Below are 26,068 nucleotides of genomic sequence, written 5' to 3' on the forward strand. Positions count from 1 at the left end.
AATGCTCGCTCTTTTAAGCATTCTCCTCGGTAAATTATGCTTATCTCGGCTCGCAGGTCCAGGTATCGCCAGGCGGATACCTGTCGCCGCGATGACAAACGCGCGTTTGTTCATTATTTTATCGGCGTCAAACGCGCCGTTTCGAAATGTCTTCGAATCGCCCCTTACATTGTTAACCGTTGGTTCTTTTCTCGACCGCGCTCGACCTTCCATTCGACCATGTGGGAACGAACGATCGGTGTCCCTCGATCGGCCACAATAAAAACGCGACACTCGCGATCCCTCGCCGGATATTTATCGCCGGTGAGATTACAGTCGAGTAAATAAACAGTAAATTATCGTAAAGGCGGTGCATGGCGCAAGCGACGCGCGAATACCGTCGATCCGTAGAACCGATTCGAAATTTACGTTTCTCGTTGCCGGCAACGCGACGCGGACGTGGCCGATAAAGAGTTCCTTCGATTCGATCGAGCTGTTCGATCGTCGCTGAGTTCGGCCGAAATTCGCAGCCACGAAAGGCAACTTTGGCGAGAAAATGCTCGACGAGGGAGAGACGAACGGGGGAAGGGGGTAAAAGGACGAGGGAAGGACGAGAGAAGCGGGGAATGCAGCAGGCGCGTGCATTGTGTCAGTTCAGCGAGGTATCGTGTACGACGCACAAGCTTCGTGGAACGAGGATCTCGTGCTTCGTGGCGTGTCCTCATCCACGTACTTGGCGTATATCGCGTAACAGAAGTCTGAAACGGGCGGCGGAGATAGAGGAGCGCAGCATGAAGCGAGTTTGCTTCCGCACGAACGATCGGACGAGAGTGTCGTGCACAAACAACCGGATGCGTTAATTTCTCCCCCGACATACTTTTCCTCGTCTATGCACCGCGTTTCTCTGAGAAGCGACTCTGCCGAATGTGAGTACACGATGGTCGATGATACCGTTTCGTATAGACGAGAGCCCCGGCAATTTATCTTACTTTCGAAACGTAGCTCGCTCGCCGAGGCTAATCCCGGTGTATCTTGAAGAAGGACGACAGGAAGCGGGAGCCGTAGTCGCGACAAGTCGGACGCGAGAAATGGGAAAAATGCTGATAGGAATATCCATCGGGTTGTTAGAGGTCTGTTTACGATTAAACTCGGCTCGCAAATCTCGTTCGATACTCGCGATCGTCTCTCATGGCAGAGATTTGACCGGATGTTACCGGACTTGGATACATCCAAGCGTGTAACGCACGTACAAATCAATTCACGCGGAATGTCTGGTGCCGAGCTTTGGACTGATGTTGATGGATAAACGGCTCGTGACCGGTTGATGTCCGATTTGTCATCGTACAATGGATGTATAAGCCGCTGCGAGAAATAACGCTCGTTTTTAGATCCACATCGCTGGGCGCCATTTACGACAGGCAGGTGTCGCGCGGCCACATTCCGCGGCATTGTCCTGGAAGCGGTATCCCGCGGAGCAGCGGTATAGAATCGCGGGAATCCTATACGCTCGGTGCAATTTCGATTTGTCCGCTCGATATTCGATAATCGACGTTCGTTATGCGTCCTTCGCGCCTGGATACTTCTTTTATGGGCGTTCCAAGCGTCTTGCCCGCTGCAGGGTGTTTCGTCGTAAGCTATTGGCGAACGCGCTTCCAGATGCACGTTTCTTGCACGATTTGAGGTCTGCGGTTTGGAATCTCCGGGAAAGTCGCGCCGTTTTCTTTGTCCTTCCGCGGCCGTGTAACGATCGCGCGTAAAGCCATTGGCGCGCGTCGGCCGGCCGAAATCCGACGCCCGAGTGAAATATCCTAAAATTATGCGGTAATATCTGGCAGCGACATACGCGGGCTCCCGAGGGTGCGGTGGTGGCTGCGTCACCTGCGAGAAAGGAACAGAGGAGGATACGACAACGGCCGCCCTCGGGGTCCCAGTGCCGGTGCTTTTGCCTCTGGTTTCCTCGCCTCCTGCGGTGAACATTTTCATAAACTCCCTCATAAAGCATATTCCTATTCTTGCGCCCATATTCTCGCCGGGAGGCTCGGCCTGGTATTAATTATACCCGAAGAAACGCGTAATCCGATTGTTTAAATGGACGCTTGTAGCGCGTGGCATGTGCGCGATCGCTGTGTTCAATCAGCGTCGCTTTGTTTAGGCGCGTTTGTTTAGCGTTTTAAGAATTATTTTTCGAGGAACGAAAGATGGCCGTAAGTGGTCCGAGGGACGGTCGTTCCAAGTTAACGTAAGCAGCTATCTTTGGTAGCGTGTCACGGAATTAATTTGTTCGTGACAGATGACGAGAAGAACGTCCCTTTGTATCCTTTCGTGGGCGATTGCATTTCGTAAGCGGTCGATGAATACGAATGAACGACAGCTTTGTCCTGTGTTCCGTGATTCGCGCGATCACGATCTCCGGATCTGCGGTGCTCGTTGTTTCGTCGCGATCGTGTGACATTACTCGGTGGGATTTATTCGTCGCCACGTTTCAAAAACGGCTGTCAGACGATTCTTAAGTGGTATCTTTGCTCTTTATCTCGTCGTTTGTAATATACCTCGTATGGATCGTTCTCTGGACGAACTCTGTTCGCGAAGTACTAAACGTTTCATCGACGAATGCGTTTCACTCGGTTGCATAAAAGTTTCCAGGGACTTGTTACGATCGTCATCCGGCTTTATGGACGCTAGTAGTTCCGGCTAAGAGGGTGAATTCGTCCGAACGACGTAATGAAATGTCGTGCCTAAGACGCTATTGCGCGACAAGACAACGCACTTATGGGATCCTCGGAGTATGAGAGGGCGAAATGTGCGTATACTTGAGCGCTTACCCGTTTAGGGTGGTTGCTAAACATTCGTACACAACCGTCTCTCTATTACACGTACGTTTATCGCTACTTTGTGCGTCTCCTTTTATTCATCTCGCAACTATATTACCATTTCAACGAAAGTATCCTTGAACTTGCCGTCTTTGGAGAAGACGAACGGCGTATCCTTATCTCTTAAAATATCCATGTTTTTATCAACTCGATGATACGCTGAAAACTCGAGGCAAATAAGAGGGAAGTAATACCAAAAGATCCGTCTTGGGATCGTTTCGAACCTCTATCGAAATCCTTTTTCCTTTCGAGCACGGAACTGCAGGCCCGCGAACGAGAATCCTGGGTAACGGGCAGGAAAACGATGAGAAAAGTAGTTGTCGGCGAGCGTTAACGTCTTCCCGGTCAGTGGCTCGACCGCCCCTTAAGAGGAAACCATTTTCTAGCAGCGAGATTCTCTGATCCAGACGGACAAAGGGTCAGAACCCGATATCTTCCGAAACATTCCACGCGAGGAAGAACAGAATCATATCGTTCCTTCTTGCTGCTTATGAAGCGTTACGTAAGCACAAAAAAGGAATCATTTCGAAGTGATAGACGAAGAATCTATCTCTTTTGAGATCCTCCGAAGATTATTTAACGGTTTACCCTTTTAAAAACAGGGAAAGGGATAGTTGGTATAAAAAATCAGAGAACGAGGAGCGAGAGTATAATAAACAAGGAGAAACGAAAATGAATAGATCGGTAGAAGAGAGGACGATAAAAGGAGCGAGCGAGGAGGGTAAAGGAGAGAAAAAGGTTCTTTAGGGAGAAGGGAAATGGAATAAGAGACTACGTTGAAACGTAGAATTTATCGTGACCGTGTTGTTAAGGTGAATCGTTATCGCGTGGCTTTGTAAGGGCTTGGATTATTAGAATATCGACTGCATGATACGTCAGAAGTCTCGTCACGTGTCGAAGTTTGTCTGGAATGGGAGGAGGATCGAAGGCTCGTTAACTCCGTATTATCCCCTGACTTATTTCAACGACCCTGTAAGAATATTTGGAGATACAGTTTGGGAACCGTAATTCCACGGCTTTCCACGAAACTTTTTCTCCGTGATCTAACTGGTAGGTGTTTCTCGATTTGTTTCAACTCGCTACACAATGGCGTTAGAGGAAAACGGTGTCTTTAAAGTGGATCCCGATGAACCAAATTGCCAACGAATTAATCGACGAATGCCTCAACTGCAACGACGGAATCTAACGTCTGCCGCGCGTCTACGATCTGTCGCTGTCTCTCTTTGTCTAGCTCTTAACCGCTGTTACTCAGGCATTTGCCGTCAATTTCGATCCATCGTTCCATCATCTCGAGGCTAAAGTGTCGATCGAATTACATTATGGCTCGTAGGCCGCGTTCGTTGCCCTCGCCTTCCGCTCTCCTCCCAAGAAAAGCCTATTGCATATGAATATAAGTATATTATCATAATATGACGCCTAGGGTGGCGCCTCTTCTGGTTCGCTGCTAGGGGCTCGAAATCCTGCGCTGCGGGCTTAGGCGAAAGGGAAGCCACTTTTACAAGATGCGTATGGATGGAAATCCTGATAGGTATCTTCTGGAATGTACGGCACGCTGTCTCGAGGAGATTGAGCAAAATAAGCGTCGATGTATATATATTGTCTGAGCACATACTTAACGTAAAGTATGCCCGGGTTCGTAAGAAGAGATGCATGCCTCCGTGCCGCTATGCTACGCGTGTACACGTTGAATATACGGAATGGAAACGGGCGTGGGAGAGAGACGCGTGGAGGGAGACGTATGCGGGAGACGTATAAAGTGGCTCGAGCCATGATAAATGAATCAAAGGATAATCTAATAATTTAGATGGAGAGATTACACGGCAGCAAAAGTTGCGTTCAACGTTACACGTATCACGGTGCTATTACTTGCTCTTTTACGGAGATCGTTCCGTCCTCGGTTTCACAGGAAGAAGAGTGGAAGAGAAAGGTTGGACTGGCTGGATTGCGATACAGGTCAGCGGCGCGCCAAGGATTAATTTAATTTTCACGTCGATAGGATGGCAGATACAACGCGAGCTGGTGCAATAGCCACGGGGATTGATTATCTTTCTCCACGGTTAGCGGTTGTTCGACAGCCGACAAGTCGCCGAACAATGCGATCCGCGTCTCGATCGAACGTCTATATTTATCCCGATGGCTCCCGACTGGATTTGTCCGTCAATTAACGGCCGCGCCTTAATTAACGCCAGCTCCACGAGCCCTTCCTCTCCCTCAGCTTGTTCAGATAAAATGTCAAAGGATGCTATCCGAGGACCCAGGTGGACACTCCGGGGAAAGAGAGAGCTCTTGGGCTCTCTTTACGCCGAACAACGCAGAGTAGATTTCACGTAATCCACCTGCCAGCAGAAGAAAGGAGTTATCTTGCTAGAACGATCTAACGTTTCAACAAACATGTCGCGGCAATTGTAAAGGGCAAGTAGAGCCCTAGACTCACGGACAATATGCAGATAAAAGAAAAAGGGATCGCTGCCCGGTGTCCTCCGCTAATGGAATAAATAATGCGGAACGGAGAACAGTTGCCTTAACTGCTCCATTGTGTTCGCCCGACTTCGCAGGAATCGAGTTAATCGTTTTATTATGTCCTCTGCCGTCTTTAAGGCCGCCCCGAAAGAAGATGGAGAGACTGCCGGAGAAAAAAAATTCTCCTGGCCAGAGATTGGAACCGAACGGACTTTAATTACAGTTAAAACGACAATGGCAGCAGACGACGATGCTCGTCGGGACATCGGCTTGGAGAGCATTCGTCGATAACTCGACCGACTCGGCTCGATTCATCGGTAGCGCGTTCCACCTGCTAAAACAACTTGTTCTTCAGCCTAAGCCCGCAGTGATTTAACAGCTGTTCGCAACAAACGGGGACACATTTTGCTAACGCTCTAACAAGTACACCGGGATTGTCTTACGTGGTGTGGATGGAAAACGCGCTGGTAGCTGTAAAAACTATTGCGGTCGGCTGCCTGGTGAACGCGTTTCGAAGCCGGCAGCAGGTTAAATCAATGACCATTAGTTCGATAGCAGAGTTTTTACTAGGGTCCCTCGGTTGGCCCTCCCACGGGCCAGTCGTTGCTTCGGCTACCGGCTCGGGGGAGAACAATGGGCCACAAATCACCGCTGGAACCAGCTAAATCTCGTTTCGCGAACTCTCGGACGGCCACGTAAGTCCTAACGATACGCGGAATAAAAGAAACGGTTTCTTCGTCTCGTCTCCGTCCGGTCTCGCACCTTTTTTCTCCGCTACTGTGGTCGAACCAGGAGAATCAATTCGAACGAATAAATTCAATGGTTCTTTTGTGCCCGCTCCGATCGATTCCTTTTTTCTCGCGCTCGGCCCGGTTCGAGCGCGGCGCATTGCGGATCGAAAGGAGGACACCGTGATAAAACGAAGCAGTTTCCGTTTTATTATCGCGCTATGGCGCGACCGAGCCGCTTGCATCCGGTTTCAAGTTGGTCCGCAGCGAACCGGCGGATCGCGTTTTCCAGCGCGTCTTCGGTTTTCTCGCGCTACTTGCTTTTCGACTTAACGGAGCACACGGTTCTCGGGGCAGAAGGTTCTCTTCGATCGGGGATAGACGTCGGACTCGTTGTCGAGTTTTACCGTCCGTGGCCGGTAAAATCCTTCGTACGAGATCATCCCTGTTCGGACAGGATATATGGAGAACAACGAGCTCGGAAGGGATGCAGGAAAAAGGGTGGGTGTTGCTGGAAACCGTTTACGGGAAAAATGTCTTGGCCGTTTGGTAAAAAAAATTTCAACGAAGCCAGTGATGAGACTGCAGGCGGAAGAGAAATATAACGCAGTAGGGAATGGCGGGACGAGATAAAAAGAGAATGGGGTATCCTGGACGATTATCGTTATCATCGATGGGCAACGGTGCTACCAACCACAGTGGCTCGAGTATCTACTTACAGGCGCGAGAGCACGATACTCGGATATTACAGATATTTCTCCGATACGGGGGTGCGCGACGTGTGGCAGACGGATGGAAAAGGAAGAAAAAGAAGAGAAGGGAAACGATAGAGCGAGCGAAGAATAAGGACGGAAGAGTGGAAAGGGCGGAGAAAGTCGGGTTAAGAAAGAAGAGACGTCGCTGCATAAGCCCGGGGGCTGCTGGCGTGCCGATACGATCTGATAGTCTATTTATCATTCGCCGCGCTTACCTTCCTCTCCACCCTTCGTTTAGTTTTCACGGAGTCTTTACCTGACGGTCTTTACCTCCTAGCCGCGTAACCACCGCGTACCTCTCGGCAATCGCGTCGACGCGACGTGACGCGCGAAGAGAAAAGACCCAGGAAGAAGATGGCGTTTCCTCGATGCGAAATTATGCGAGTCGACGATGTATCGTGTACACGAGGGCAACAAATACCGTAACACTATTGCTACGATATCAAGGATTGGATATTCCGTTGTACATCGAACGACAGGATACCCTGGTCCCTCGTATACGCGAAATGTTAGCGTGTTCGACTCGGAGGGATACCAATGCCGAGTTATTTCTATCGTGACTTACGTCGGTTCTTACTGGTTCGTGCGATGAATACGCCACTGATACGAGACAGAAGGACGGGGAGGCAAAGAGAAGGATATATGTTTGACGACTGGACCCGATTGTATCGTATAGGCGAGCACGGCTAGTCCAATGGCAGATCGATATCGCGACTCTTAACGGATTTACGACCCGTCTTATCTCACAAAGGTACCGACGACCACGCACCGCGAGACCACTCGGATGTTATCGCTTAACGATTTTGTTCTGGACTTTACCTGGGTTCAATGCCAACGATTGTCCGACGGCTATGAGGAACCCGCGCACGACCAATCGCTCGAGACGATATCGTTTAGATATTCGATCGACAGCGTCCGGATCCGACCTCTTTTCTCCCTTCACGACTCGCGAAGGTAGCGTGATCGTGTCCAGACTCACGTCGCAAGTGTATAACAGCGCAGAGAATATCGATACTCCGTTATCCCGGAAGAATTAGAACGTACAGAGAACGTCGGTTCGACCAAATAGCTTGCGAATTGCTAGTTTTTCTAGGAAGCAGTATCGAAACCTTCGAGTTGGAATACCAACGAATCCAGCGGCGCGTCGCTCAACGAGATCCTTTTCGCAGAACTTGAGAAAACTCGACGCGTCGATTGAATTTCAATTGCTCAAACAGTCTGTCGAGTAACGCTCGAGTTTCCGCGGTAAATTGAGTTTGTTACATGGATACACGCGGGGTCGGAGAAATTTTTCGAAACTGCTGCGAGGAAGTAGGAACGGAACGGTCGAGACGCTCCGCGGAAGTCGAACCTAACCCGATGGATGAAAGTCGTCTCGTTAGCCGGTAATAGCCGACATCGGGAACGTGCGAACGAGCTCCGAGGCGGAGTCGCGAGATCTCAAGGATCAGCCTCGCGTTCGTGCACGATATCGTTTGAACCGACTTCCGTGGCGCGCTCCACTCACGACCGAGAGGGTTCTTCGATGCGGATCTCGCGGCTCGAAACCGCGCATTACAAAGCATTACGCGGCGCGTACTAACGCGCGGTGCCTCGCGTAATCACCGGATCGTTTACGCGAATGCGCCGGCAGGCCCGATTAATACGCTCACCGCGAGCGGGCTGAAGCTACTAGCGAGAAGCTGGTTTCCCGATAGACGAGGCTAGAAACGTTGTGTTGCGCCGAATGGGCCTCGCCGATTTACATATCGCACATGTCGGGTACTTGTCTCGAAGCATTTGCCTCCATGGGCTCGAATTATCACGAAAACCTGCGGTGCTTGGCTGCTAGTCGGCCGTGAAACGCATCGGCGGGGAGACGCCACGATAACACGCACGCATGCACGCACGCATGCACGCACGCTGCCATGTTCGTACACGCATACCTATATCGAACGGTTATCGTGGAATTCGTTCTCTGTTCTCTGCCTTTCTGATTCCTCGTAAACGCAGAGCGAACTCTCTCGAGATTTTGCGGATACCTTCGACCAAGGGAATAAGTCGGTAGGCAGAATTGGCGTTTCAGTTGCAAACGTATTTTTTCTACCAGTTGGACGTCGTCTCTAAGTAACAACGTTCGATCGGACGCGACGATCGGCTGTATCGAGTTAGCGCACGTACAGATGAAACTTGGTAATGAAACGAATCGGTTCTAGTATAATTTCCTCGTAAAGAACACGCGATATCGGGTTCGGAATAGTAATGAAGCTTGCACGGTAGCCGCGCGTTAGCGTGACGCGGAGATTGCGCGTGGCTCGCGACTCGGCCGAAGGGAAATAGACTTTTCACCGTGAACGTTCGTCTACGGGGCCATTAGCAGGCGAGCCGATCGTACGTTATAAACGTAACTCTCGACTCCGATGCTCGTCGCCTCCTTTGGAAACAACCGGTTAACTGTATACGTTTCTGAAGTCTGAATCGGAGGATCGGAGAGCGGCCGATTTTATTCCCACTAAATACACGGATTTGCGTTTCGCACCAGGGCCGTTTTAATGGAAGTCGGCGTTTTATCGGCCATGAAAATCGACTCGCTCCTTGCTAAGAAGATTATTTATGCTCCTCGATTTTCGATGTTCTTCGAGAAAAGTCCCAAAAACGCGCGTCGCGTATTCATCGGTTGCGAATGTTTTTTTGACACGATGCTTCATACGGAGATTGTAAATCGATGGTGAAACGGTAAACGACTCTGACCAAAAAGCGGTTGTTTTACCGAAACACGGGATCGTTATTCTTCGATTCTTTCCGAAACATCGATCAGCGTTTATTGATTTCTCGGGTATCGAAATCGCCGTAAAGCCGTGCACGGCGCTGCACTCACCTGCTGTGTTAGTGGCTGCCTGTTGCCTTAACGACGTTACGCGGACAGGTAGTGAACGAGAGTATCCGTTAAACTATCGAGTTTATCGTGCAGAAGATCGTAAAATCTGGCAGGAGAATCCTCGCGGGCTCCCGATTCTACTGCGCTCTCCGACAGGATGAATTATGGCCAAGGCCGAAATTTGCCGAGGCTCCCTTTTTATCATTATTCTTCCTGGCCGGAAATAAAACGATAGCCGGTGTGCTCGACTTTTATCGATGCTAGCTTTCGCCCGGTTTTCTCGGCTAGAAAGCCTCTTCCGCTCGATGGTTTGTTATTTCGAGCGGGCGTCTCGAAAACGAGACGAAATTTTTCGTCCAGAAACGCGTGAATTTCCGTGAGAAAGTCCGCCGTCTGACACGTAGTAGGACACACCTGTGGTAACCGTGGACAACGAAAACGTACGATTGGTCGAGATTTACCGCTGGTCGTGGGTTTGTAAACCCTGCGAAGACCCGTGTAGCCCGAGAGATTATCCGAAAGAGTGGTGGTCCGTTGCACGATCTATTCTCGACCAGAGTTCGTTGTCACACAGTCGCGTACACCTTTCGCGGCCCTCTTTCTTCGCTCGCATATGGCTACTCTTTCTTGTCGTACTATTAACTGCCACACGGATCTCGCTTGAAAGGGTGAAACAGAGAAGAGCGAGCCCTTGTCGTGCTATGGTACATCTTGAATGGGTAAAGTCACTCGCGCAGGAAGGAGCGTGCATTTACAGAAAGATAATTAGCACAAGTGCCATTGAGCACGAAAAGCAGAAGCTGGGGAACGACAAAGAACGAGTTCGTGGGCTGTCGGAGAACGGTGTGTACAATCTGCTGAAACATCGCGATCAAAGCGCGACGATGTTGTTGTTCGAGTTGCTGTCGCGGAAAGCTGGGCTTCGCGTGAATTGTCAGCCCCGTCGCCAGTTATTTATATACCCGTTTCGAGGTTTCGTTAAAGGGTCCATCGGCCGGGGAATTCGCACGCTCGAGGAGGGTCGAAGGCGCGAAACGTTTCCGATATCAGGAAACTGGCGTTTAACTCTCGTAGAATAGTCGACGATATGGTGGCTCGAAGACGGTTGGGCGTCGATCCGTGGAAGGGTCGATAATTTCGTCGGTTTCTAGGCATCTCGAGCGTAATTTAACGCAAGGCCTAGAGCGGCAGCTGTGCCTCGACGGTGGCGGACACGGGACCGCAGAGTCACGATAAACTCTCGTAATTCACTTACGCGATATCCTGCCAGCGTATAAAGCCGTCGGTAAAGCGCGGGCACGCCGGGTAAATTCCGTATTGAATGCGAATACCCTTTTCGTAACATTCGTATACGCGTGTATACGATTATTCATACCTGACCATTGTACGTGCTCAACGCAGGATCTATCGTGCGTCGTAATATTCATCGGGACGGACAACAGATGGAAATTTTGATACACCGCGCGTAGCCAGCCGGCGGAGTAATGGGTTCCATGTGCGTGTAATTCCTTTCAGCGAGAGAAAAAAACCGTGGAAAAAAGTCGTCAAGCTTCTAGCTTACTAATAGCGTATTAGGAGACGCGATGCTTGTTCTGCCTTGAAGAGGAGTTAATCAAATTCAATTTGTTTTTTTTTTTTATCACGTTGGTTTATTTGTTGAAAACTTAAGTTTCTTTATTCGCGATATATAGTCTTGGAAAATGGTAGTTACTTATTGCGTATAAAATCTTAGAGGATTAGAGATAGGTGACACGGTCGATCGAGATTCCGGATGAAGCCAATCAAGGTATCGCGAACGATAACCATGCGGAACGTAATGATCTGGCGGTGGCACGATCCGTATTGTTGTCGGTCTCCTAATTGCGAACTGTTTCAGCGTGCAATAGGCGCGACGTGCAATCTGGCAGCGACGATGGTCGGTGACGGTGGTGATGGTGTGGCGGTCGCACAATAGATTCGGTTTGATGCATTGCCGGAGCGCAGGAGACCGTTAATTTCGTGCCCTCCTGGCCCACAAGCGCGGTATCGCGCGCCGATTGCTGTTCTCCGTCAAACGTCGTTCGCGTTAATAACTCATCGAAGTAAATAATAGTGTTTGCCAAGATAGGCCAGAGAATCCCACTAACCCGTAGTTTGTCACCGCCGAGATTTCAAAGCATCGATCGGTTCCTCTCGTTAATACGCGCCCCGTTTATGTCGTTAATACGACCAGTCGCGTCCATCCATTGTAAACGGACCATATCGATCGCGTGCATGTAATCGCGGGGAATGATCGACGAGACCCGAGCTACGCGCTAAAGGGTTTCGAAAAGAATGTAACGTGGATGAAATAGACAGCGTATATTTGAGATAGACCCTGGTGGTTTGTGGAAAACCGAATGCTCGTCTACGGAGTTGGTTAAACTTGCGACGACTCGAAGGAGAGACGAGCGTGACAAAGCAAGGGTTAGAATTGCATTTTGGAACGTGATTCCCAGCTCGGTGATGCGAAACTTGGATGACGCGAGACTGTACGGTGTCGTGAAATATTTGCTTTCGAGGAAAACGATCGTACCACGTAATAGAGGGTCTCTTTACACGGCCAAGACCGGTTTAATAATAGGTTTAATTACGAGCGTGATTCACGTGCCAGCTTGTCTAATATTTATGTTAATGTACTCCGCTGCTTCGCCGGTGGGTCCGTCTCGTCTGAGAAACGTTCCGATCGCTGTCATCGAGCGTAATCACGCCCACGGCCCGCTTATGCGGCCAACACGGTTCCCAGAAACGTTGGACGATGCTCATGTTCGTTCTCTCGCGTTTGTTCCAGAAACAATGCCAACGTCGACGCCCCGGCTCCGGTGCCAGCTCAAAGGAAAGAGCCCCACGAAAACATCGCCCGGATAGCAAAGCGCTATCTCGACGATAACATGCAGCAGGCGTGGATCAATCCTCGTCTAATATCGATGGTGAGTGAATATAAATGCAATAATTATACGCCACGTTAGACGATGATACCGGTATCTAACGTTCTCACGTTCCTGTCCTAGCAAATCCATTATCCCTGGTAGACACGCGTTCAGCTGTAATTTCAACCGGACAACAAATTAGTTTGTCCACGAGAAACCTGAAACGTCGACAAGTTTTTGCGACAATTTCGCTCCGCGGAAACTGCCGAACGAGTATAGTAATTAAACTGCGAAGCTCTAGCGGTACTCCCAAGGGAAACTCGATTTTTTTTTCAAGTCCTATCCTTCGTTTTCGTCTTGCTCTTTTTTCCTTTTCCGTCTCTTTCGCAACTTTCACAAATTTCGTTGAAATTTCCTGAAACCAAGAGAGACCTGCTCTGTCGCGCGTCTATACCGACGTTTCGTTTATTAATCCAGACAGTCGGCTCGCGCCGCAAATTCTCTATCTCTACAACGCAATTTACGTGCCTCAAAGCGTTTAAACGGTCGCACGGATAGGTAGTTAGAAATAACGAGTAGTAGGCGTTTGCAATATCGCGGGAATAAAACTTGTCCAGAGTCGGTAGAGTCGGTCGAGCGAGCAACGATGCTTCTCGTTTAAAGTCCACCGACTAGTCCGGTCGACTCGGCATTCGAATTGGCCCCCAAGATTAAGATACGCATACACTTGCTCAAGATTCGCTGTCAAAGACGTATAATCGCGTGCACCTTGTAACGCGTTCTTCTCTCGTTATTTTCTACCCACGTTCTTTCGTATCGAGCAACTCGTTTCACGACTCGATCTCCAGGGAAGCATCGAAAGTGGAAAATTCGATAGGAAATTTACGTTTCGAGGCAACTATCGGCCATTTACGGACGCGTTAGAATTTTCATCGGACCGGTTCGCAAACGGTTATTGAAATTCCGCTTCGCCCGTTCCACTTTGTACGCGATATATTCGGATGACGGGACGCACTGCGTTGCAGAGTCGTGTTGCTATATCGGCGTCCACGGGAGATTGGCATTCACGCGGTAGACTCGGCTGCAGACAAGTAGAACGAGTGGACGAGTCATTAAGCGAGCCAATAACAAACTCGTGATCCACATAACCCTTCGTTATGTTCGCGGCCGTTATTAGCCCATGCTAGCCAGCAATCATCGCTGTGCCAGGTACGACGAGTCGTTTCGTAACGCCGGGGTCCAGCGCGAAGTCGTAATTTTCTTTTCTTTCCTGCTCTTGCTCCGGACCTTCTTCCCCGCCCTTTTCTCTTGTTCTCCACCTTCTTTTCCTTGTTCGACCGTGGACTCCTCCTTGCCACGACCTTACGTAACATCTTCGACGTGTTTCCCTGTGCTTGGCCGAGTCGATAATTCGACCTGCCAGCTCGCACACCTGCGTGCACCGTGCCAGTGGCGTAATCAGTCGTATTCGTTTAGCCCTGTTCAGCCCTATTCCAGGATACTCTACTCGCGTTCGTAACTTCGTTCGAAGCTAGTCTTAAATTCGTTTTGTTTCGTCTGTCGACGATCCCGATAGCTGATAAAGTTCGCAGAACCTCTGTGTAATTATTCTCTGTGTTGATCTGCCTGTCGGTCTGACGATACGATTAAAGAGACAGAGAAAAATCGCGCATAAATTCGACAACGAAATAGCCCGGCATCGCGGCTGTTCGCGAAACAACGTCTACCCCGGGGTTACGAACAAAGTTACGAGTCACGGGAAATGACACGTCTCAACGGACGACGTGCCAGGCGGTGATGAGCGGCGACAGGCGACGAGCTACGCACGAAATAACGTACATTACCGTTTGCCATCGTATCTGATCGCCAGACGCGTATTTGTCAAATCGGTTAAAACGCGGCAATCCACGTACGCAGCAGAACGAGGCCGCCTCGCGGTTACGCTACTGTCGTCACACTTGTGTACGCGCGCGTGTTCACCAGTCCCGACAGGATTTACGATCGTTCCACGTTACTTATTGCTGCCAGCTTTATTAGCATAATCGGCCGCTCGGAGGATAGATTACCCCGTGAAACCGGATCATCGTTCGATCGGCAATTCGATCTTCCGCAGCAACGGCTGTAGCTTTCCGCGCTGCTCGACAGCACGAGTTTTGAAGCGTACATGCCGGTAGTCTACTTCCGTTAGCATCCAACGACGCCATTTGTTCGGTAGCTTCCACGATGAAACCAGATCTTAAATCAAAGCTTCGACTGGCGGCACCGATTGATGGCGCGACACGAGTGCACGCAGTGATTCGTTAGTATGCAGTTTATTAAGAAATATTCAAATCAAATGTAAAACTATCGTAGAACACCTGTCGACAACCAGGTGCCTGCAGGTTTAAACATCGATCACCGTGATCTATCGAAGAATGGGTAAAAAGGCATTTTTTTCAGGAATAGTTTTTTAATCTATATAGCACTTACGGCTTTGATTTTTATGAACTTTCGAGCTTAATTTACTCCGTCCTCTGATCTGTTACTTGGTCGAGTGCTCGGTGCCAACTCAGCGTCTACTTCGTGGTCAGCCGTAGTGGTCACCGGTGGTCACTTGCTCCAAAATTGTTCTCGTCAACTACGCTACTACTTTACCGCGGACAGTGTCCAATTCGTGGTCGTGCAACGATCGCTGGTGGACGCTTTCTACAAAATCGCTCTTGATGATCGTTCGATTACCGTGTGTTTCTGCTGGTTCCGGTTCCAAATAATTTTCGAGCGCAGCCTCTTTACTTATCGGTATGAAAACGTGACACGATATGTGCGAATTATACACGATAGATATCGTGTATATAATTTGCCACTTCGTGGCGAGATAGATAGCGTATATAATTTATCGCGTTGCAACCGGTTCTGAATTCCCGGTGACTTTCTTCTGTGATCGATAGGCATCGTTTCCGAAAAAACGTTGCTACAAGGAGACAAATTCGATTATACAGAGTTTACCCGATAGATTAATATTCATACAAGATTGCGTCTTTCAATTTGCGCCGCGATTAGAATTATTGCGCGCGCGATGGGAACGAGGGCGTTAACGTACAAATAAATCACAAATCATGCGTTGTCGTCGTGCGAAGTTTCAACGCGATATATTTCGGGCGATTGATAGCGCGGCGAGGAAAGTTAATTAAGGAACGGACGAAACAAGATTCGTTCGTAGTCCCGTCAGCCATTTAATAATCTCGAAAATTCGCACGATTAGGAGAAGGCACAGGGAGCAAACGTGCACGTCGCTCCCTCCGTGTCTACGTTCGTCCACGTGTATCTATGAGGGCACACGTATACACAACGGAGCCGTCTATTCTGACGCGATTCCCCGAGTGCCCTGCACTCAGTTCCTCTAATAACAATAATAATAAGAAGGGATGGAGGCCCGTTTTAATCAGAGGGTCTGCCTGCCTGACGTGATTAACTCGAAGAGCTCTGGGAAGACGAGCAGAAACCGATGGAGAAGCGAAGAGGGATGAAAAAGGGGGAAAGATGCGGGGTGGCTGCTGTCATTTTCGGTGTTTATCATATCAGTGAGCCGAGAGGGGCTTGATTTCGTCGCCTTCGCGCAGCGAGATGGGGTTAAATCTTGGATTTCACGGCCGATTTGTACCCCCTTTCCAACATCCTCTTTCCTCCGTCCCTTTTTTTCCCGGCATTGCCATCGAGCGCTCACCACCGTCCGTGCCGATCTGCCCTTCGCCATTACTCAACCGTTCGAGCGTAGAAAATGCTCGGAGTGCCCCTCTTTTATTTTCGCCGTGGCCGTTTTCCAGTCGACAGGAGATAGTACAAGTATTACGTAATGTTAATGTACAGCCGTTGACTTTATCGGGACGGTCATAAATCGAGCTCGTGCGACGACAACGAGCAATAAGAGAAAAAGCAGATAATTAAGTCTTGTCCGACCGGTGAATTATTTGCTCGGTAATCGAGCGGCGCGTCTACGCGTTCTACGCGTATCCCGATTTTCTCACGATATCTTTCGAAGACGATAGGAGACGGAGTTACGACACGCTGTACCTACGTAAGATACACGCGAGAACGTTATAAGCCCGGTCGCGTCTATTGTTCGCGATTTTATCGTGGACAATTTAAAAACGAAGACCCACGGATGAATAATGCTATTATGTGTGCTATTGAAAACGAGCAGAGAGAACCTCTTGAACGCGGTAGAGGAGGATTTTACTTGGAAGACATCGCTCTTCTTCCCGGAATTAAAGTCATGTCTATGGGGTTCCGACATTGAGAACGTCTCTGCTATTTCTCTTCCCGGTCCCGTCGTTGCCTTACGTCTCGCGCTTTACTTTGGACGTCTAATTAACAAGGTTTTCCTGAGGGTTTTCAAGACGTCTTGCTACCGACAAGTAACCGACGAAGCAGTAAATACCGTTGCGTGGCAATCGATTTGCATCGCGGTATCTCCTTCTCGCTCTCGCTTGTCTTTTATCGGGCATCCCTTTCGAGTCTCGCGCTATACTCGGTGAATTTTACGACGGAACACCTTTTCGATATTTCTCCGGGCGGTGATTCCATGCGGCCAGATCGAAGAACCCCGAGCTTCGATGGTGCGGAAGAAACTGGTTTCTTCCGAGTCGGAAGAATCCGCCGAGTCACCCCGTGCAGAAATTACACCGGGGTGCGATGACTTCTTGAGTAGTATCGCGCCTCGGTGTTCTCGCTATTTTCGTTGCAAGTCGCTTCGTAACCTTCGAGGTCGATGAATATTTCTCGCATTTCTTTCTTCCAAGTTTCCTAGCTTCCTTGTATCTTTGCCAGCCTCGATGATACATTCTCTTTACAAAGTTGTTCTGCTTTGATAAGAAACCCGTTTTCACCAACGGTGTAACGTTCTTGGAAGAACGATTACGAAGGGATTAAGGTACGTTGGCGTAGAAAATGGTACTCGGAAGTGGCGCGTATCGATCCTCGCAGCGCAAAGTTGAAGATTTCGCGAACGCAAAGCGTCGTAGACTCGTTGGGGACAGATAAGGGAAGAAGGATAGGAGGCTGGTTTAATATTCTGCTTTGTTCGCTTCATTAGCGCGGCACAAAAGTGGCTTAAAATAATTGAGTCTACGCCGGGTATAATAGCCATTCTGATATCCCATTGTCGGTTAGCTCGGACTCTTGATTCGTGGCGTTATCAATGCCTGCTTATTTCCTTCATTGTAATTGCGCGCACCCTTTGTTTTTGTTTAATTTTTCAACCCCTCCGATATCTTCCGACCACCTCGACGTTCCTCCTATACGTCCTCCACGCTCGTCCGCATCGTCTCCCGCTATTCACTCGCATTCCACTCCATTCGCCACCCCTCTGCCCGACCAAAAATTCTCATTTATTATCAAGCGGTTGCATGTTCGTACCGGGCGCGGCCGCCTCTACGCTTTTTCTCGCCAGCGTTTCTGCGAAGGATCGCCTGGCGACGGATCGGTCATTCGTCATGGAAAATTCCTTAATCGTTCGACTCGTTACACGCGACAGCCCCGTCAGCATTGAGAAAACTGCTTCGAATAGAGAAAAGAGAAAACAGCGATGTATTCTTTGCGAGTAAGCGGAAACTTTCGTCGGTAATCGTTAACGACACGATGCAGGAGCTAAAGTCTGGAAAGGCTGAAGAAGAGTGTTGCCGGATACTTTGGACGAGGTATCAAAAAATTATCGATACGAAGGACGAAAAGAAAATAGGGAAGTTCGGCAGAACGAAAGAATTCCTTTTAATTAACATCCTAGACATTAGCTACGAATTAGCGACGAATACGCGACCGGTTACCGACAATATCTCGCCGCGACGTTGCGTGTTCCTCGAAGAAAAACTGTGGCTGGCCGGAAAAACGCAGAGTTCGAATCCCAAATTAAATAAAGCATTCATAAATTCTCGACAAGGGGCAGCTGGCCTGGAGGCAGCGACGGCGTATGCAGGTTTTACGTTTTTCTTGCCCGAGAAGAAAGTACAGCCGGCTGCGTTTTAATTCCGTTGTTCAATCCCCTCGTCCCTTCTTCTGTTTTTCCTGGCCCCTCTTCTTCACCCGCCGAACGCGATTCCCTTTTTCTTCCGATATTTCTTTTTTTTCTTCTACGCCTAATATTCTTATCCAGTAGCGCTCTCGGTACCGCGGTTCGCATTTCTCGCGCTCCTTCCGGTAATATCCGGCTACTTTCCCTCCATAAACCTTTAAGTTTATGGTAAATTGGCCGGGGGATTCTCATACCTTTTTCCAGCGATGTTTCTCTTTTTTTCTTTTCCCTCTTTCCACGGTGTCTTCCTTCTTCGAAGCCGTGTTCCCTGTTCCTCAGCGTGCATTGTTTCACAGCCGCGTTTTCCGTGCGATATCCGCGGCCAAAGACGCGGAGCACACCGTTCTGCTTCTTTTCCCTCGGCGTTTCCAAGCGCCCCTTTCAAACGGCGGTGACAATGCCTCGCTTTGACGACGACACGCTAGCGTGCCGTATCGTCGCGTGGTGTCTCGTTAGATATTCTCGCTGAAAAACTCGCCGGAAGGCTGGAATTCTCTCGGTTTTCATCAGACTGCCAGGGAAAATTCAAGACGCTCGAGTGAAAAATTATCTTGGCCCGTCTGAAAAATGATTGACCGGTCTCCGGATCCGTTTAGTCGGATCGCCGCCCCCCGTAAATCCGTGCTCGAGCGTTCCAGACCCATGTCAGCGCGTTGTTTTGATGGGTGTACGGCTGGAGCAGCGAGTTTTCGAGTAATTAATAACGAGAAGTCGTGTACACGGTTTTCGGGTAGCAACTTAAGCCCCAGCGTGTTTCACGACGTCGAAGAACGCGAGGGTGCAAATGAAACTTGCGAAGTCTGCGTCGAGTGTCTCGAATGCCGCGCGGATTCTCCTTAATATAGAAGCATCGTTTCGCGCAGCTCGCTTCATCGCGCTGAATCCGACCTTTCTGCTCTATTTCAGCGAAAGAATTTCCTCGTCGTTTGCCGAGAATATGCAACCGGGCAAATGAACAGCGGAGGGATGCCTTTCGATTTTCCGATTGTTACGCCATGCGGCTTGCCATAGATCATATTCTTAACTGTCGGTCGCGGCACTATAATGTCGCGGACGGATCGTCGCGGCTGCCCGGCAAAACAAACATTGTAGTGGCAAGCGCATGGTTCATTAAGCAGGGCGACCTCCAGAAACGTCGATTCGTGGCCGTTATTTTATCTGGCGTAAAAGAATGTGGCGTGATCCGAAGGTAGTGGGGGTCGCCTTCCAGAAAGAATCAGAACGTTTCGAGAAGCCAAACAGTCAACACATATCTTATATCGCGCATTACGTAGTCACATTTCTTTTTGTTGTTCCATTTATATCTTTCTAGTTAATAAGTTGTTGCAATAAACATTAATTTAGTTGTGTTAATTCTGTGAAATTTCATTGAACTACCCTTATTATCATAATCGAAATAAGGGAATCGATCAGTTCGTGGCGTCGATTGTTTAATCGTAACGAGAACTTACAACTCTCGTTGACGTGATATCTCGCGATCGCGTCTCTCCGCGAATGATCGAAACACCGATCGTGAAACAAATTGTATCCTAACGCTATCGTTTATCTATGTGAAACGTCTTCCAGAGACATAAATCCTTTCCAAATGCTATTAGACGACTTTAAAACGCCCTCGCGAGCCTCGTACTTGGTCGACGATTCTCTGAAGATCGTGTTGGAGAAAAGGCTATTCACGATAAGTCAGTTCCAAGAATCAATCGAGGCAGGAATAGGCTGCCTGGCAGAAGTCATAAATGCAGTGGCGTCATAATTTTATGGATAGCGCTTGGCGTGTACGTTAGACTGTCGCAGTGTATATGTTCTCGTGAGTGTAAGTCGGCGAGTATAAGGGGTAATATCGTGGAACGAGGGATACCTTCCGCAAATCCTTCTGATCCCCCTTCAATGCACGGTCTGACGTCTTAAGGTTATGATACCTTCTCGGGGACCGGGACGATACCACCCCCGGTTTAATATTTATAAACCAGATATATCGTCGCGTACCTGCACGCTTCTCGCGCAGCAAACGTTCTATTCCCGGTTGAAACGAGGGAAATCGGCTACGGACGAAAACCAGGACGTTTTCCGGGCAATCTGCAATTTTACGCGATTGTCTTCAACGTTATTCCTAACTATCGAAACGGCCTTGTTCGATCGTCGAATCAATCGATTTTTCTTCAGCCGCGGGAATTAAGGCCGCCGCCTATTCTTCGCGACACGGACGCGTGCAGACGTACGGAACCGTTGGACGGGGTTGCTGCGATCTCGAGCGAACGAACTACCGCTCGTGCCGTGGCGTGATTCCCGCGACGTGGATGTCGAAGGTGACGGCGCCGGCAACGCCCTAAAAAGACTCGGGTCATTTGGCAAAGTGCTACTTTGTGTCACATAAAAAAAGCGACGTCGTCCCTCAACAACGCCGGTTATTTCGTAGTCAGCGTTTTTCGTCGTTCGAATTTTTCTCGCCCCCTTTCGCAGCTACCCCTCTGCGGAAAGCGAACCACCGAACCGCGTCGTTTCGTTTCGTCGCCACGCGTAGCGAGGGCGCGGTCTTTCTACGCGGTTCTTCGATCCGAATAGACGGGACTGGATGAAAATGGTGCGAATTTGGGGCGTACCATTCGCGCAATTAGCTTCAAAAGAGAGGAGGCGCGGTTCGAAAGCTGCGGATAGCTCGATCGACGAAAACAATCTGGCCGAGGGCAACGGAAAACTCGGATTTCGCGGCCTCGGTGTACCGAACCGTGCACGAACGATCTCCTTTTCTTCGTGGAAATTGTTGTTGGGAAACGATAGCAAAGAGGAAGAAGGAGGACGCTGGCCGTTCGTACACGCTCGAAATATCCTCGGTATCGTTCGTTCGCGCCCGGGTAACGTTGGAAATGGCAATAAAAGATAAGAAGACGGTTACCGTCGAACGAACGTTGCAATGGATCGCGAAAGATTAACTTTCACGTCGGCGATTTGCATAGCGGATGCCTAGCACGCCGTAGATACGTATCTATTTTCCGAGCTATGCGTTCTACCTTACGTAAACGTAAACGGCGGCAGCCGTGGTCAGGTGTGTACCGGTGAAATCGACGATAAAAACGTTCTACCATCTACCTACCTTCTATCGCCTCGTAGATACGAGCGGGGATAGGATCGAACGAGAAATAACTTTGGCGAAATTCTGCAGGCAATTCGAACGGCATTATTGTTACCAGATTGTAATTACACGGCGAAAGGGGATGAAGATGAATTTGTTATCTCCCCTTGATCCCTTTGTCCATTCGTTGGTTCATCCTGTGTCCCCGAAACGCTGAAAACTACGGCGAAAGTTTTCAGAAGTCTTTCGACGAGAATCTGCCAGTTGAAGGGAGCGAGGGAGTGGATAAAAAAAAAAAATTGGGTAACAGCTTAATCGTTTCGGAAATGCATAGTGCGTAGTCCGGGCAATAAGTTATCCGTGGCAAGAGAAAAGATCGTCGGCGCTCGACGAAGGGATGGAAGCGAGGCGAGTATGTCGACGTGGTGAATCAGGGACAAGAGGTGGTGAGGGGTGGAGAGTGAGAGAAAGAGAGAGAGAAAGTGAGAGAAGGGGAGAGAGGGAGAGAGAGGGAACGGAGCAAGGAAGCAGAACGTCGAGCGTCGTTAATTTATGGACTTATTTTTCCCGGCGTGCGGTCGCAATTAATCCTGCGCTTTAATTGCTTCGTAACGCGCCCTACGAAAGAATCTTTCGATTTGATTAATCGGATTCGACGAATGTCGCCGCCCGGCCCCGACAAACGGGACGAATCGTTATGTACCGGAAAGGAGGAACCATCTTTGGTTTTTGTATTCTTCGTACATTTGTCGCGACCAACCGTGATTTCGTTCGCGTAGTCTGCGGCCTCGAATCGGCGCCACGTTTCATAACGATTAAACAACGTGGTAAGAATCGGCGGAAAAATTAGAATGCCGTTGAGCCGTTCACGTTCGCCATATTCGAGAAAAATATTGTATATCGTGACGTCTACGTTCGATAAAAAGAAAAGTGGAAATGGTGAATCCGCTGATGGAGGGTGGACGGCGCGACCTTTTGAGAAAAAATAATCGAAATATTTAGAGGGACGATAGAGAGCGGCCTATAAAATTCCATCAAATTCCGGACCTCCACGAAAACCGAGTGTAAATTAATCCATGGACGTTTGGACGTCCGCAGGCATCCTGCTGGACGTATCGGACATTTAAATCGTTGAAATACCAAACCAGAGACAATGGACTCGGTTTTACGGCGCGCGTAGGAATACCTGGATAGTATAAAAAATTAAAGGCCGTTGGATTTTATAGTTTTATTGGGAAAATGCGTTCGGTGGATAGCGCGCGAGAGCTTTCCTTTCTCCCGCCTCGGACCGAAAATAATTACTTTCTGTCCTATTCGTTTGGGAAACCGTGCACTCGCGCCAACTACCCTCTCCCCCCCTCTTTCCACTCTTTTGTTTTTGTTTCGGGGAAATTTGCAAAAATTCGCGAGATCCCGCGCGCGACCATGCGTCGAGTAAATCGAGAGAGTTATATAGAGTCGCTGGTTTCACGCACCGATGAACAAATCAAATCGACGGGCGGCCTGCCATGGAACCGAAAAGTTACATCGTTTGTTTCTCGGTTTCCGATATATGGTTTTAATCTAAACCCGATCGAAAACGGAGAATTCGTCATGGTTCGCTGGCCGTCGACACGTTTTCCCAGGTGCACACGCGTTACGTGGCTTTTTCCATATATTGTCTCCTCTTCCGGCCTGGCTGAGCGTTTGACACCTGCTACCATGAATTCTTATCCTCTGAAGCGTAAACGACGCGATGCGACGTGATTTAGTTTACGCGATGAAACTTTATCTGCTACATCGTTGAAATCCTATAGAGCAAGCGTCTCTTATTAATTAACTCGCGACAAAGTTAGTGGCGCCTGGAATACCAACGATCCGCATCTCCTTCGGAAATGAGAAATTTGTCCGGAGGTTGTCCCTCTGACCTTTATCTGACTCGAGGCCGGTCGTTTCCACTGCAATGTAACATTCTCCCGGTAGAAATAACAACCTCCTGATGCACTTAACGATCTCAGCACGGTATCGTTCGCCGTTTCACGGTCATTTCTCTTCGACCCGACTCGAAATTAGTGGGGTGGAAAGATACGCGATTCTCGGATATTCCTGGTAAGTAGCGGGCAATAGCCTAAATACTCGTACGCTTGTGAAACGAAAGTAACGCGAGATCCAACGGAGCCGGAGGAGAGAGACGGGATTTACGGCCACTTTATTTCTCGTCAGACGGTGGAAAAGAAAGCACGGGGAAAGATAGGAAAAGAGGAGGAGAAGATCGCGCGGCGAGTTGTCTGCGTTGTCGAAAAATTTATCATTTAATTTATTGGTCTCGCGGCTGTACAGTTTACTTTAGCCGTCTCGAGAGGGCAACGCGAGGAATATTTGATCGGTGAGAGAGTGCCCATGGGCGCCCGAAAGCCTGTCATCTCTGTTTCGTGCTGGTGGAACGAAGGAGAAAAACCGATACGCGAACACGCAGCCCCGATTCGATTGAATTTTCTGAACGATTTATCGCGTTGCCTACCTGAAAACGTAGTTCGGATTAATCGAGACATCTGAAAACTTGGCAAAATGTGTCAACGGTACGATACCAACAGTCCGTAATATCTTTTCTACTCTCATTTAGTTAATATTGCGCGCAAATAAAATTTATCGATAAATAAATTAAAAGCGAGCGCAGCGCAGATTTCGAACTCCAACTTTGACGTTTCGCCGGCGTGCTACAAGAACTCTCGTTTCTTCTCCTTCTTATAAATCATATTTCTATTCGGTTGGTTAATCTGGGGACCCCATAGCCACGCTGCACACCACGCGGCTATGTTTTTATGCCATTTGCCGGGAACGTGAAATAATCGTCGTCGCCGCTATGGTCGTTGTCGTTATCGTCGATCAGCCGCAGAAATTTTCCCGTCGTTATTTTCGTACGAAACAAGGCGATATAATCGTAGCTGGTAATTCGCGTAAAATTCGATCGGCAGAATTTTCTCGGGTGCGAATGAAACACAGCGCGTGTACAGTTTCGTCCAGTTTGCTTTTATTAAGCCGGCCAGCTTGTTCGAAATTAAACGGTACGCATTAATAAGTAATTTAATGACGAACATGCGGCGCGTTAGTAATATTCCGAATGCCAGGATTAGCGTATCATATTGCGTATTCATCGTTGCAAGCACGTCCATTGATCGAGCCGGGATGACGAAATTTTTCTGGCCGCGCAACGAATCGTTGAACACCGCGCATTAATGAGCCCCGGCATGTTATATAATATAATGCGTTATTATAAAAGTGTTAATGGCCGTGGTGTGGCGGGATATTAAAGCCGGACCGGCGTATCGGAATTCGTTATAGGTTCGGGGGAACGCGCGCCGCTATCGACAAAACTTTCCCGTCACTCTTGGAATGGCCGACAGCGCGAAGCCTTCTCTCGGACACACGATATATTGTGGTTGGATCGACGTGTGCTCGTCGGATTTCCATGTTCAGGAATTCCGTAGGAATTCGTCGGCCGTCTCATTCGCCGTGATTTCGCCCGACAGCGTGTCCTTCTTCTTTTTTCGCGTGCCTTCGTTCGCCTTCTCTCCACCCCTTTTCTTTCACCTTGGCGATAAACAGACAACCTTCTTAAAGTCTAACGTAATGTCGTATCCGCGGCATTTTCTCTTCGTTTCCGTGTCTACCTTCGATCGCTTTGTATCGTGCATCGGAGACTCATCTGTCTGCCTATACGACGCGACCCCTGCTGACGCTACCGTCGAAAATCGAGGCTGAAACCGATATCGAGTCGCGACGAAGCGGCGAGGGTGCGCGAATAATTTTCAGCGGCCAGAACGCCGGCGAATCGATCGTGAAAATTGAATATTCTCGTTAAGAAAATATTTCCACAGGCTCGGCCGCGCGGATTAAACTGGCTTTGAATCTCACCGTTTTCCCGGTTACCCTTCGCCAACCCGTCGTTGCCTGGCGTTTCAAGCACGTCAGCTGTCTCTTCTGTCTGGTCCCTCTGCTGTTCCTACATCGAGGACGCCCGTTTCAAAAATCTTCAGAGCGTCTGGATGCCAAGTCGCAATTAAAATAATTATTTTTAAAGTACGCCGTGCCGGCCAACGTATGTATCGACGATTATCGCGTGCTCGACGGCCGAATCTCGCGTATAAAACTATGCGTTCAGAGAAATAAAACAATTTCCGTTATTTCCGGCAGGATAGTTGCACGTTTGCGGCTGCAGTTGTTCCAAATGAAAATGTAAATATTATATCGAATACGTTCGCATGGATTCCTTTAAATAGGATCGATTCAAAATGGAAATGATCTGTCGATCGCAGTATATATCTTTTCTCAACAATTTTGTTATCGCACGTTTTATCGTGTAGCCGTTCTCGCTGCCGAGATGCTTCTGGCCGATAACGTTGGCCACCCCAGTATGTGTACCGGAATTTCATAGTGTT

The 26,068-nt window shown here is 49.0% G+C and overlaps 1 protein-coding gene across 4 annotated transcripts in view; it reads left to right on the plus strand.

Annotated features, from left to right (window-relative positions):
• LOC126867998 (uncharacterized) overlaps positions 1 to 26,068 on the plus strand; it is a 258,493-nt gene that overhangs the window by 52,375 nt on the left and 180,050 nt on the right. For all 4 annotated transcript variants that reach the window (XR_007690507.1, XM_050623115.1, XM_050623114.1 and 1 more), the window contains exon 3: positions 12,459 to 12,597. Coding sequence is in view for 3 of the 4 variants with exons in the window: in XM_050623115.1 (XP_050479072.1) it covers positions 12,459 to 12,597 (139 nt within the window). In the remaining variant the exon portion in view is untranslated. The remainder of the gene's footprint in view (positions 1 to 12,458; positions 12,598 to 26,068) is intronic.

This window comes from Bombus huntii, chromosome 7 (assembly GCF_024542735.1).
Source record: "Bombus huntii isolate Logan2020A chromosome 7, iyBomHunt1.1, whole genome shotgun sequence".
Classification (NCBI taxonomy): domain Eukaryota; kingdom Metazoa; phylum Arthropoda; class Insecta; order Hymenoptera; family Apidae; genus Bombus; species Bombus huntii.